Consider the following 13,832-nt stretch of genomic DNA (forward strand, 5'->3'; position numbering starts at 1 on the left):
CGTTCCTTTATTAGAGCATCTTTTTAAATCTTTTGTACTGGAAATTTCATGTTTTCTAATTCCCACGAAGCAATAAATCGATGTGGTTATGTTACAAAATTCTACTGTAAATCGTTCGTCGTAAGAACCGTGCGAATTGCTTCTATATTTCTACCAATTTTTCGTATTTTCTCGTTAATTTCGCAAATTATATAAACCAGTAATCGTTGTTCGTAACTATATTCTAGAGATTTCCGAGAATATGTAGAATATCATTGATTATAAAAAAAAAGGACGTTAAGAAACTACAATTTCACAGAAAAGTTTTTTTGGGAAATCGATCGACGTACGAATACATTCTACACCCACTGTAGCGATACTGCTTGAAGCTTCGATATGTAAGCTGCGCCAATTAAACACCAGTTATTGGCGACCAACGATCCGTGATATGAGCATTGGTGATATAAATAGATGATAACCACGAGACATACATCAGTAACAACGTGTCATCTGACTCTCAGATGAAAGTAGATGCAATGCTAGCGAATTATCGAAATATTTATTCAGAAGGATTCCAGCTTGCACCTGGAAACTTTGAAATAGTTGAATTTTTCTCTGCCAACATTTTCTATCACTGTTCGACAGACTGGCAGGCTGCATGGAATTTATCGACTACAAACTACATTTTATGAATTTATATTACGATAAATGGTTACGTACGATAGATCAATGAATTTTTTTACCCAAATGCCATTTTATTATGGATAAAAGTACGTAAGATAACATTTAAGAAACCCAATTCGTTTGTTAACACGTCGACTGCCAGACAAATATTCTTTAAAGTTTCTACTAAAATGAAATATTACTTAAACTATCGGAGACTGCATAATTAAGCATTTATCGTCGTATTTATTCTTGTAATTTCATCAAAATTCGTGAATTTTGTTTAAATTCGTTTCCTTTGATGCTTGACATTCGGAATTAATTTCGTTGGTTCTTCGGTGGAAAGCACTGTCACCCACGTGTGGGTTACATGGCGATCAACGTATTAAATGCTCCCTCGCCAGTTCACTCGCAACGAAATCATCGACGCCATATAATTTGCCCATTTAAACCGAATAACCTTCGTAAAAACATTTTCTTGGTAGTTTCATCCCCTCGTTAATGTATCTCGCTGTTTCAACTTCGAAGACAGGAATATAAAACTCGGTTATTTATCGCGTCACTTTCAGCTCATGCGATCGATCATTTTTCATTCCTGCTCAAAAGTTTCGAACATTTACAAATATAAACGGCGCAACAGTCGTACTCCGCGATATCGCGATCCATTCCGATTTCGACGAAACTACCCTGTATAAAAAGAAGAAGAAAAATTTAGATCTCGCTAAAATAAATAATTGCGACAAACGGTTTCACGGAAGTGTCAGCCGGCGTGGATATGGCTGGTTCACCTGAGACGGACGAGTCTCGGTGTCTCGCGACGGTTGTGCCAAGAAAAAAAAAAAAAGACTATGTCAATCCGTACATGGTCGTTCGTGCTCGAAATGCGCAGGTCGACGGTTAGGCTATGCCCGCACGGACGATCATGCCGATGGTATTCCCGAGCCGCGACGCTACGACGAATACGGCGTTCGTTTCCTGTACGCAAGGTTGTTTATCGCTAGGCGAAAACGAACCCGCGCTCGCAGAACTCCCCAAGATTTTTTTTGGCACGATGGTCAGGATCTCCGAGAATCGCGATACACGTTCGTAATTAGTCGTTTAATTGCGCCGCTCCGCTGACCTCGGATGAAGTTCTCCGAGAAACGCGTCCTTGGAAACGCGTTCGGAAGCGAAATGTATTTATTCTTTGAATTTTTTTTTTTTTTTGTCGCATTAACAGCTCAGATCACGAGCGACTTTATACATTTGCATTTAAGGTGTCTCCGGCCACCCTAAGCGCTCGCCAGATGGGTACTATTCTTAAAAAAAATTAATTAAAAAATTAATCAAGTAATCGCAAAAATCCGTTGCTATTCTTCAGATAGCGTATCTAAAAGTAGCAGTGTACAAATTTCAGAGCAATCGGACCGCGCGTATACTTTCTTTTGGGATCATCTCGAAACTACATTTTTCGAAACGGTACAACGTAAATCTCGTAAACTATCGGTCCGATTGCTCTGAAATTTCTGCACGCTACTTTTAGATACGTTATCCGAAGAGTGGCAATGGATTTTTGCGATTACTTGATTAGTTTTTTTTTTTTTCATTGACGATTTTTCTCGCGAAATTTCGGTGAAAAATAAAAAAAAAATTTCTTCGGCTCGTCATAATTTTCTAAATGGTAAACAAAAAAAATCCGATTGCTACTCACTTGCGACAAACACCACAAACGATCTAATATTTCTTTTTTTCTTTTTCACGTGCAACCTAAAGAATATAACGACGGTACAGCCGACGCGCGTTTCGTGACGAAGGCCTTCGCAAAAATTTTCGAACCGCCGCCACTTTTTTTTTTTTTGTTATCTCAAAAAATGTTTCACGTGTTCATCAAACCGTTCTTTAGTACGTGTCCTTAACTCTTCGGGGCACGGTGGGATCGAAAGTATCCCACCTTTTCGACGGACCATAATCCACGGTGGGACATTTTTAATCCCACCTCGAAATTTTGCAATAGCTCCATGTGTATAGATTTATATTTCGTCTTATTTACTGTATTTGTTATTCTAGATATGATATTTCTTTCATGTTATGCGATTTGCTTTTGCTCGTTTTGATAACTCGATAAGACGAAATTAACTCGAACATGTTCTTCGTTTATTTTGCTTTTCCTTGTAGTGGGCAAATTTGATTTTGTCCGGAACCCAGTGAAAGTATAACGCGTCATTGATGTAAACAGAAGATTTCAACGAGACTCGAGCATGGCCGTTGCCCGCAATAATGTACTTGCACGCACCTTCTCCACGTATACAGATATCATTCATTACAAGTGCTAATTAGAATGTGGTACACGAACGCAACCTGCTCGTAACGTGCCCCAGACACGAGGGAAGCGATATCTTTTCGTTGATCGAACACGATGCACTCTTATCCAGTTGAATTAGTCGATCTTCAACGACAACAGAATGCGGAAAGAAGATCGTTCGTACTATTCTGATGAATTTACAATTAACGTCGGTAATTGTAGTGCGGAATGACATGCAAATCTAGATTAGTACTTGATGAATTTCTTCAAGGATACCTACGAAAGAAATATACGAATTTCTATATCCAGAGTATACAAGTAAACGTTTTAATATGTTTATTTTAATTAATTCAAAATTAGGCGGTTTGTATAGATTTTTATTGAATTTTTCACTCACTGAATATACGAGAGTACCAAAAAGAAACCCCGGGATAAAACTCGATTAAATTCAATGTTTTTCAAATACCAGTGCTGACAAGCAAATTATATTTATCACGCTATATAATGCAAATAATGCGATGGAAAATAGAAAATCGTACAAATTAAAGTAACATATTTGTAGATTTCTTTCGAATTAAAATATAGAGATTGGGGCATTTATTAAATTAGATGTGTTCCTGAAATGATCTGGCATATGCTCTGTAGATTGGTCTAGATTAGATTAGGAATTCAGTGTCAATCACTTTTCAGTATTAGCAGTATGTATCTATTTCGAAAATGGGTCAAGATCCAAATTTGCATACAACTTAATAATTTTGTATAAAAATTCACATTAACCAGATCAAAAGAAGTTAAATGCTAGATGATCAGATTTTCTCCAAAGTATCTGGGTAAGATATGAAAGTTAACGAGGCTTAATAAAGATTAATGTCTGATCCGACCGTTAACAATTTTAAAAAGAAAGATTACTTCTATTAATGTTCTGTGATCCACCTATGTTGACATGTTAAGCTTATTTAATATCAAAGTATGGTCAAGATCTAAATAGAACATACTATTTATGTTGGACTTTCTCCAATGTTACTTTATACTTAAAAAATGTAAAAATCTATGTAAAATTTACACTTAGAAATTTACACTTTCGGATAACTAAACATTTTGTCGAGTCTAGCGTTCTTAAAATATTGCTTGCAATACTACGGCAATGCATAATTCTCAATGTACCACTGATTAAATTAAATCTGTCAAATAAACTTTCAAATTATGAAAGAAAATGTCATTTGTATTCTATAACAAATAATTTAGGTAATATAACGGAATAATCTACCATATCAAGTGCTTTCCTATGAATATTTAGCCTCCCAATGTTTCCCCTGTTAAGCTACAATATAGCAACCGGCACTCAGGCGTTCGACAGCTGACAACGAGATTTAACCAGCACGCAATGTGTTAGGCTTTAAGTGTAGTTCAATAATTGAAACAAGCATGGAATAAGGTATGGAACACCTCAAGAAGAATAAAAATGCACAACATCACCAAAGACTTTTAAGAAATAATGCCCAGCAAAAATATCAAGAGGAAAGACAGAATAATCTTAGCCAGACTCAGAACTGGTCGCTCCAAACTCACTCGTGAGTATCACATCACAAAAACAGAACCTCCGATGTGCACTATTCGCAGAAAAAATATCACGACCTACCATTTGCTATTTGAATGCAACAACCATACCAACAAGATACCAACAAGATACCATACCCAAAGATAAAAGTATAAAATATCACCAAGAGAGCCCCAAAATACCCTTAAGTTTTTCAAAGAAAACAGGTGACAGGACCTAGCTGTCGCCAATGACCCTAAGGTCGACGCGACGTTAAATTCGAATTAAAAAAAAAAAATAATTGAAACGGTACAATTGAAAAAGTAGGTTGAAATATTTTCCAAAGTTTGCTGGGTTGTGTAGCAAGGTGAAATAAGAAGAGGAATAAATAAGGCATACCTGGCGAGAATCGTAGGCATCGGAGAAGTGTTCGGATTCGGCTGCGGCGTGCTGTTGCTCGCCGGCAGTGCCCTTACGTCGATCGTCACCCACGTTACGATCCATTGCGTCGAAAACATGGACGACCGTGTCGGACACACCGTCGCACGTCCGATCCTCCGTCCCCGGGGCAGGTTCCTCGGTTTTGCCCTTGACAAAAAGGCGCGAGATCGCACTCCACATTCAACAAAATCACAGCATCCGCAACGGTGGTAGCGACGATCCGTTCGAACGGGTCCTTGTTCTCGTCATAGCCGGCGAGACGAATTGTTCGTTCAAAGAATTTCACGTCTCGCCACGTTTGCGCGGATATCTTTTATGTCACGGTGTCATCGGGCACGAATGCAAACCGATGCAAACCGACGCAAACCTGCACCTCGATTGACAACGCGAAGGTTAGGCGTACGTACACCACTAAATTCTCTCCTCGAAGTAAGGTTAGAGTATGGTCTCTCGTACGATCGCGATCGCTCGCGAGTGGATTTATTTACATTCGTACGACGCCGTTTGCGACTTCGAGTACGTTTGGCACTCTCACGCGCGCGCAAAAAAAAACTTGGAACGAGAACATTCACATAAACAGCGGCAACGAGGTAATTTAAACGATCACAGGCTATACTGCATGGCCCGTACCGGAACACACGATGTTTTGAACGAACGATGTTCCATCGGCAAGCAGCGCCGAGCGTTGGTAAAATTCGCACGAAATAATACCGGTTAGTCACGGATTAAACGTAGAGAAGGATCGGCAACGAGAACTAAGGACACTCCGGAGCCCGGGCCCGTGTTTGTCGAGGACTTTGCTATTTTTGTCGGCGACTCTCCTCGCGTGAGCGTTCCACACTCCGCGGGCAATGTGCGAGCTTCTCTATCGATTTTGCGCGAAACAGCGGACAAAACCAAGTAAGGTAATAAATTCAGAGTCGGAAAAGTGGGTCTCCTGGGTAGATTCTGGGACGCGTTCCGAATCAGCTTCTTCGAGAGCCTGTGTATTCGGTGGTCGATTCTTCTCGATGGATGTCGCGAAAATGTTATTGGCACCTGCGAAAGGGGCGTACCTTACGCGATTCTGCTTTGTTCGGACAGAGAACGAAGTCTATTCTTTCTCGAGTCGTGGATTCACAGCGAGTTTGTTACACGATCCCGTGGCAATTCTCTTGTATAATTATCCTATGGTACAGATATTCAAGCTCTCGTTGACAGCGGCACGAAACCACACGAGAAGACTACGGTCGTACACAGCACAGACTTCGCACTAGCACCATCGACGATTCGTCGACTTCGCGCAATTGTTGTCGCCTATTGGCCACGCGAAATGTCCAAAAATTCACGATTCTGCGTATTAATGCGCGAGAATTTTCAGGTAAGAAGTATTGTCAGCACGAAAAATCATCGTTTCGCACTAACATCAAGTCCACGGCACGTTCGTTCGCCGTCCATCGTGAAAACGACCATCGATTCGAAGCGAGATTATCGTTCGACGATACATCGAAATGGCGTTCGAGAGTAGTCGCCATGTTTTTCCCGGTCGAGTCGATATCACAGAGTACGTAGTTTACACAGAGGCAAAACTCTCGTTGAAATCTTTTACGTTTCAGGCAGGGCCGGCGCAAGGCAGGTTCAGCGCGTTCGCTGGAACCCGGCCCCGCGTTTTGAGAGGCCCCCCGATCTATGAAAATTTGGATTAACTTTTTACGGAATGATGATATCATTAACAGATGCAAGACATTTTTTTATTAGCGGTGATTCAGTTTAAAAGAGTGACAAAAATCATCAGAGTAATATTATTTAATATTCATCTTATAAACAATGTATAATGTGTAACAGTCAGTGATGGACATTCGTGGAATTTTTCCTGATCATGCGCATTGGAGCTAGCGTTGCAGTCCTCACTGCTGTATACACTTACTTAGAATTTAGGGTACCATTGGATCCCAGTAAGGAACAAAATATAATGTCCTCTTCTTTTCCTCGATGATTCCTGACGTGAACGGCTGCGGTTCATTATCCATTTTTTTTTTTAACGTCGGTAAATGTAAGAATATTTCGACTTTGGTCAAATCGTCGAATGGTAACAGTGCGTAGGGAAAGGTTAGACACTATTATGCCATAATGGTAACGTCGCATATGTACCGACTTCCGGTTAGCAGCCCTCAGTAAGCGCCATCTCATACGAATTGCCTGAACTAAATTTGTTATCCTGCGTGCTCTGCCATTATCCATAAAATGGCGGAATTTGTTTTTGAAAATGTAATTATGGGCCGACGTTTGTTGTCCTTATATGAGCACATTTTGGGTTGAATGAGGGTTCATTCGAAAGAGGAAGGTTCAAAGCAGTGGGTTATTTTCATCGTTTGAGTCACAAAATCCTTTTAGTAACCTAAAAATACTTGAGTTCAAAGCAGTTCAGAGCTGAGCTCGAGCTGAAAGTACTTTAAGGTTTTGTAATGGCTAATACATAGACGTAGCAACAATGCGACAGAAATGCAAGATCTAACAACTATACCTTTGTGCTTTTCATCTATCATTTTGCGTGATTGAGGTAATAAGTACATTTTGGTAAATAACAAGAAAAAAGAATTTAGTTATAGGTACTGCCATTAGACGTCGCGACGTCAAATTTCAAATTTATTCAGAGGAAACCTCAAACGGGAAAGCAATTTAAAAAGTCCGCTCCACATTTTAGTTGGGTGAGTTTTTCCCACGCGGCGCTACAAATTTCGTATCAATTTTTAATATGTGAGCTTGCAGCCTGGACCCCCAGCGAACCCAATAGTCGCCGGAATCGGAAAAATATTTTTGTATACAAAAACATTACATTGATGTTCCTAAGAAAATATAAATTTAAATGATGACGGTGAGTGAGAAAAGGCTTTGATGTTTGTAAAATTTGCATTAAAATGTAACAAACATGCAATGAATTGAAATAAAAAAATGTTAATGGATGAATACAAAGCAGAATATATCAAGATTTGAAAATAATCAAAAAGTGTTTAAGCTGTACGAAATTTACTCATTGTTGAAGCAGTCAATTTGTCAGTAATATGGCTGGCAATTTTTGGCAAAGTTCACATCAGTAAGATATTTATATAAAATTCAACTTCACACTTTTACTTTGCAAAACAATCAAATACTTTGTATTTTTAGTCAACAATGGCTTCTAGATAAACAAGACCTGGTACGGGAACGACAACATGATCTTTCGATTTTAACAGAGGAAGAATATCAAAAACTGTTCATATTTTTCTCAAATTGTAAGTTTTATTTATCAAATAATCAGATATGTTTTAAATGTTACTTAATGCTATTATTGTTAAGTATCTATTATTTATGTGCATGTTTAAATAATTTGTATAATAATATTTTATATCTTTTTATAGTAATACAAGTGTTAGGTGAACAATTGAAGCTCAGACAACAAGTTATAGCTACAGCAACTGTTTATTTTAAAAGATTTTATGCTCGCAATAGTTTGAAATGTATAGACCCTTTATTGTTGGCACCCACATCAGTTTTTTTAGCTTCCAAGGTAGAAGAATTTGGAGTTATTTCTAATACCAGGTTAATCACAACTTGTCAAACTGTAGGTATGTAATTAATTACTCTATATGATGAAGTAAGAGTAAAAGAAAACAAATATATTAATTTATTATAATCATATCATTTCAGTAAAAAATAAATTCAATTATGCCTACTCTCAGGAATTTCCTTATCGCACGAATCACATTTTGGAATGTGAATTTTATCTCCTAGAACATTTAGATTGTTGTTTAATAGTGTATCAACCATATCGTCCTTTATTGACCCTTATTCAAGATGTGGGCCCAGATGATCAGTTATTGACACTTGCTTGGCGTATAATTAACGATAGCTTACGTACAGATGTTTGTCTATTATATCCACCATATCAAATAGCTATCGGTAAGACAATATTAATATTAACATTAAAATAAAATATAATTTAATATTTATTATGTACAAAGATCATGATAATGGAAATGTTTATAGGATGTTTACAAATAGCTTGCGTTATATTGCAAAAAGATCTGAAGTCTTGGTTTGCTGAATTAAATGCTGATATGGAAAAAATACAAGAAATTGCACGTTATATCATTAATTTATACGAACTATGGAAAACATATGACGAAAAAAAGGAAATTCAAAATTTATTGTCTAAAATGCCAAAACCAAAAGCAGCACCACAGCGCTGACATCAAGCTCTGTTATCCTCAAATATTTGGGATTGATATTACAATATCCTATGACAAAAGTCAACATTTTTATTCTATGAAATACGTTTATATTGGCGATGAATTGATACAATTTACAATGAAAGAATTAATTTTATAATTCTCATATAATTTTTAAGTAAATATTTTAAACATTTTTAAATACATTGTATATTTTGTGCAATTAAACGGAAGTTGTGTATAAATTGAAAACATTTATAATTATATAATACAAATAAAAAAATAATTTTCCTTTAATACGTTTCATTTTCGATAAAAGTACATTCTTTGACTACGTCAGTGTTGGAGTGGATTATAGCATCAGCAACTACATAATATTAATCACGGTCAGTCACACAAATCTACATGCACTAGATTTAACATAAATAAAATGTTTTTATCTTTAATTTACGACGTTTTAATTAAATAAGTCATAGACTACTATACAAAAATAAGAATTTTACTAATAGGTCTGATTAACTATATGAAGAAACAGAATAAGATTGTACCATAATTAATCAGACCAAATGGTCAACTTCTTGTCTCTGTATAGCATTATGTATTTAATTATCGGTGTATAACATTATATTTCATGAATTATTTATATTACAGACTTTAGAGTTGAAAAAATATGTAATTTTAAAGATGAAATTTTACTAGAAAATATTTGTCTATTGTGATCATGTTTTGGTACTTTTTAAAGCATTCTCATTCCTCTAACCAGAGCCTTTAGAATATCGTTTCCAAAACTTTTTTACATCATCATGGCCTGCTTTTGTAACAACCATAGTTCGTTTCCTAAATAAATAAAGCATTAAACATATACAATCTTTAATATCTTATTTCATTAAAAAAATAAAATGAAAATATTCATTTTAAAAAACATACCTTTCGCTTTGCCAAATTAATACTCCAGTAGAAAGGGCATGATCTCTAAGCACTTCAAAATCAGTTTGAGAAAGAAATTGACTATATAAAACTCCTTCGCTAAATATAAATCGGTTTCTTTCATTTTCCCATAATTTAATTTGATCTACAATAGTAGGAGGTAAAACTGGAGGACCTACTTCTATCATTTTACTGTGAGCATGTTGCTGCAAATAACTGTTGATATAGACAAATTAACTATTTTTTGTTATACCATGGAATACGATACAAACAAGAATTATTTTGCCAAACATACCCTACAATTTGTGCAGCAGTAATTCCACTCTTTAAAGCTTGACGTACGGAATCTCTTGTTAATATCGATACAACTAAATTTGGAAACCTAGACAAAAGAATATTAACAGATATTTTAATACAATTACAATCTAATATAAATTATTTGTAAAATATTCAAATTTGTTTCAATACCTATATAACATTTCACAAAATAAACCAAGTAAGGCAACTTGTAAATTTGAACTTGTATAAGCATATACTCTGTAATTTGTTTCAATAACGATATAACCCTCTTTTTCTGGATCTCTAGATAATGGCTTGTTTTGTCCAGTGGCAATATTTAATGCTAATCGTGTTGGATAAAATCTGGAATGAAGTATAGTATGTATCAACAACATCGGCATAAAATTATTCAATAAGTTCTACTAAAAACATATAGTACTTTACCGTCCAGCTTTACGTTTTCGTTGATAAACGAGTCCAAATTCTCGTAAATGTTGTAAGAATGTTAATAGACCTTCAGACATTCCTTCTGTACTGTAATCTTTACCAAGTGTTGAAAAATTGAGTTGGAAGAGAAAAGTAAGACACTCAACTAAATCAAGTCCTCTTGCTTCTATCGTGTCTAAGTATTGTAAAATAAAATACCACACCTGCAACAGATTTATTTAACAATAATTACAATCACGTAAAAGATGCATACACATAAAAATTATGGAATTACTATTTTAATTCGAGAAGAAAAATAATACAAATTTACCAATATATGTTAAATAATTAAAATCAGCAACATCAAAACCATTGGAAATTTATATTCAAATACCTGCGATGCAGTTTCTAATAGTAAAAATTGAAAACCAGCTTGTGTAATAACTGGACTTCCATCAGCTTCATCCCGTTTCATCAATCCGGCATGCAGAAGGATTCTAACAGCATCGGCTGATATACCTAAATAAATCGTTCATTTAGATGGTAAAAAATAATATTTCAATTATACACAATTCAATGATAAATATTTGTCGATTATATTAAATGGAGGAAGAATACCTTCTTGCTGCTGCGAACCGACCATGTAATGCAAAACGCATTCCCATCTTTCTAATGCATACGAATCTAAAAATGCCACATCTCTAGGTTTATTATCGTTTTCCATTTGATTCGACATTGTCCATGGTTTTCCACCTCCTAATAAAACAATTTTCAAATTTTTCTTAAATGTAGTATTCAGAATCCAACCAGGTAATCCTCCTGGTATCGATGCTTCTTTCCATACATTTAATTCGTTTAATATCGAGACTACTTTTAGATGTTCTTCGAAATGAAGTTTGGAACACCAAGAGGCAATGACTGCTTGAGGCACTGGCTGTTCGACGAACAATAATCTCATAACATAGTGCTTTGCTATGACAGGCAATTCACGAAACACAGCCAAACAAATTGGTGGATTATGATACAGTTTGTTCAATATATCTGGTGGACGTGATTTTAAATACTCTTGAAGATTTTTGCATTGCAATCCAGTAGGTCGTAACAGATTTTTTCCAGTTATCGTATTTGACATTATTTTATATATTTAATTACAAATTATGTATAACATGGAATGATACTTGTAGCAGGAGCCAGATCCAAACTCCGAATTGACTTGAGCGACAGATGCGGAAAAAATAGTAAGCTCGCAGACAAGAATAGGTAGATCCTTGTCTCTCCAATGATGCTGTGACAAAGAGGGAGATACAACAATTCCAGAAGAGACGAGGACAGGGCGATTAGGCTAGCATGATTTTTTTTCCAGGATATTGAAGCAAAGAAGCAATATTTTCTAATAATTCTGGTTTTAATATATTCGTTACACTTTGGCGGATGCGACTCCAAGGCCTGATGTTGGAAAAAGTATATGTAAACAAATTTCTTCTATAAGAAAAAAAAAACGTACTTTTATTGTTTATAAAGTTTTAAGGCCGAAATTACAATGATAAATTACTTAAATTTAAAAAAATGTGAATTATTAACTGTATAAAATATAGAGACAACAAATTTTTAATTGTTACCGAAACTTCTTGGTGGGTTGATGCAATTAAGTTATACGTTGTATACTATTCAAATTTATATGTATTACCTATACAATGAATTATAATAGAATGAGGATTTATTCACCGGAAACCGAAAAAATATAAAATTTATTCGAAATTATTTCATACAACTATTCAAAGAGAATCAAATAGTAAATACACTATATAACGAATTTATTTGACATTTCATATAATTGCTTGGCCAGAACCAAAAAGTAAATATATTATACATCCCAATGTGTCAATTATAGCAATAAATATAAAAACAACAGGCCAGCTGTGTGTTACATGTAGAATATGTCCTGCAAAATACACTCCAAGGAATCCTGAAAAGATGTAACTGTTATTTGTTTTTTAGAAAATATTAATAGTGTATTGATACTTTTTGCATACCAGGTATAGCACCAACAGTATTCATTAAACCGAATACACTGCCAGAATGTTTTGGTGCAAGATCTGAAGGATTTACAGCAATTGCATTATTATGAAAACCTGATCCACCAATTATAAATGCAAGGCATATTATTGCACCTTGAAATGTTTCCACTTTTGCTGAAATAATTTTGAGTTTAATCTTTTTACTTAATTTTTCTACATTATTATATACATACCTAGAAACAGCAGACTTATTATTTCAGTAAGAAAGCATATTGTTTCGATTACTTTACGTGTCACTGTGACAGAGTACCCTGCTTTTATTATTTTCTCAGAAAGAGCCTTGCCCAAAATTGTGCAAGGTAACATTGATAACCATGGTACCATATTTACGACCCAGCTCTAAATAAAATAAATATGTACTCGCAGAAATTTATATAATTAAATAGAATCCTTAACACATCCAAGAACAACATATTCTGATAAGACACTTCTCAGAAACACTCAACATTTTTGCAATTCTGTATCAACCCGTAATGGAATGTCATATGACTCATTTGGTGATTCTTTGTTCTTGGATGTGTTAATAAAAACGAGAAGGTAATTAATAATGAATACTATTACCTTCACTTCAGGAAATGTATCATGAAAATATGTTGGCATCCATGATAACAATACAAAAAAACAATTATTTTGACATGCATGGCCAATTACACATGACCTGAAATTTATAGTTTACAAATGAAGTGTATATACTTTATATGTCTTTTTACAGCAATAGTTATGTAAACAATAGTTATGTTTTGTGATTTATGGAATTAACTGAATTCAAAGTAACACCATGCATAATGATTACCAGAATGGAGGTTTTTTCAGGAGCTTCAACCAAGGTAAAGTGTAATTAGTAGTTAATTTAGCAGAAGTTGTTCTTTCCCTGAATGGCAGAGTATGGTAGCCTAATAAGAGAGTCCATGTCAAACTCAAACCACCTACATCAATAAATTTGTTAATAATGAAAGTGTGTACATATAATTGATGTTACTTTCAAATTATATATATATATATATATATATATATATATATATATATATATATAT

The 13,832-nt window shown here is 35.1% G+C and overlaps 4 protein-coding genes across 24 annotated transcripts in view; 1 reads left to right on the top strand and 3 right to left on the bottom strand.

Moving 5' to 3' along the window:
- The window catches only part of LOC128876715 (patronin), an 86,070-nt gene extending 78,525 nt beyond the window's left edge, over positions 1 to 7,545 (bottom strand). For 10 of the 21 annotated variants that reach the window (XM_054123308.1, XM_054123437.1, XM_054123493.1 and 7 more), the window contains exon 1: positions 4,860 to 7,544. In XM_054123308.1, the coding sequence (XP_053979283.1) occupies positions 4,860 to 5,081 (222 nt within the window). In that variant the 5' untranslated portion in view covers positions 5,082 to 7,544. Of the gene's footprint in view, positions 1 to 4,859 lie in introns of all 21 variants that reach the window. The other 11 variants (XM_054123476.1, XM_054123464.1, XM_054123394.1 and 8 more) reach the window with 4 other exon arrangements.
- Positions 7,546 to 7,649: 104 nt separating this feature from the next.
- On the top strand, positions 7,650 to 9,385 carry LOC128876886 (cyclin-C). The gene is made up of 5 exons (XM_054123697.1): positions 7,650 to 7,974; positions 8,046 to 8,152; positions 8,279 to 8,485; positions 8,568 to 8,819; positions 8,907 to 9,385. Exons 1-5 carry the CDS (start codon positions 7,943 to 7,945, stop codon positions 9,107 to 9,109), a joined length of 801 nt encoding a protein of 266 aa, XP_053979672.1. The 5' UTR covers positions 7,650 to 7,942; the 3' UTR covers positions 9,110 to 9,385.
- Positions 9,366 to 11,939, bottom strand: LOC128876856 (general transcription factor IIH subunit 4). Its single transcript, XM_054123606.1, has 7 exons — positions 11,339 to 11,939; positions 11,115 to 11,239; positions 10,739 to 10,944; positions 10,484 to 10,657; positions 10,311 to 10,397; positions 10,016 to 10,231; positions 9,366 to 9,925 (listed from the first exon to the last, which is right to left on the bottom strand). The coding sequence occupies exons 1-7, from the start codon at positions 11,850 to 11,852 to the stop codon at positions 9,844 to 9,846; spliced, it is 1,404 nt and encodes a 467-aa protein (XP_053979581.1). The 5' UTR covers positions 11,853 to 11,939; the 3' UTR covers positions 9,366 to 9,843.
- Positions 11,940 to 12,449: 510 nt separating this feature from the next.
- The window catches only part of LOC128876869 (solute carrier family 17 member 9), a 3,140-nt gene continuing 1,757 nt past the window's right edge, over positions 12,450 to 13,832 (bottom strand). Inside the window, exons 4-8 of the mRNA XM_054123628.1 lie at positions 13,592 to 13,724; positions 13,360 to 13,456; positions 12,972 to 13,137; positions 12,754 to 12,912; positions 12,450 to 12,686 (exon numbers count right to left, since the gene is read on the bottom strand). Of these exons, the coding sequence (XP_053979603.1) occupies positions 12,547 to 12,686; positions 12,754 to 12,912; positions 12,972 to 13,137; positions 13,360 to 13,456; positions 13,592 to 13,724 (695 nt within the window). The 3' untranslated portion in view covers positions 12,450 to 12,546. The remainder of the gene's footprint in view (positions 12,687 to 12,753; positions 12,913 to 12,971; positions 13,138 to 13,359; positions 13,457 to 13,591; positions 13,725 to 13,832) is intronic.

Source organism: Hylaeus volcanicus, chromosome 1, assembly GCF_026283585.1.
Source record: "Hylaeus volcanicus isolate JK05 chromosome 1, UHH_iyHylVolc1.0_haploid, whole genome shotgun sequence".
NCBI classification, from domain to species: domain Eukaryota; kingdom Metazoa; phylum Arthropoda; class Insecta; order Hymenoptera; family Colletidae; genus Hylaeus; species Hylaeus volcanicus.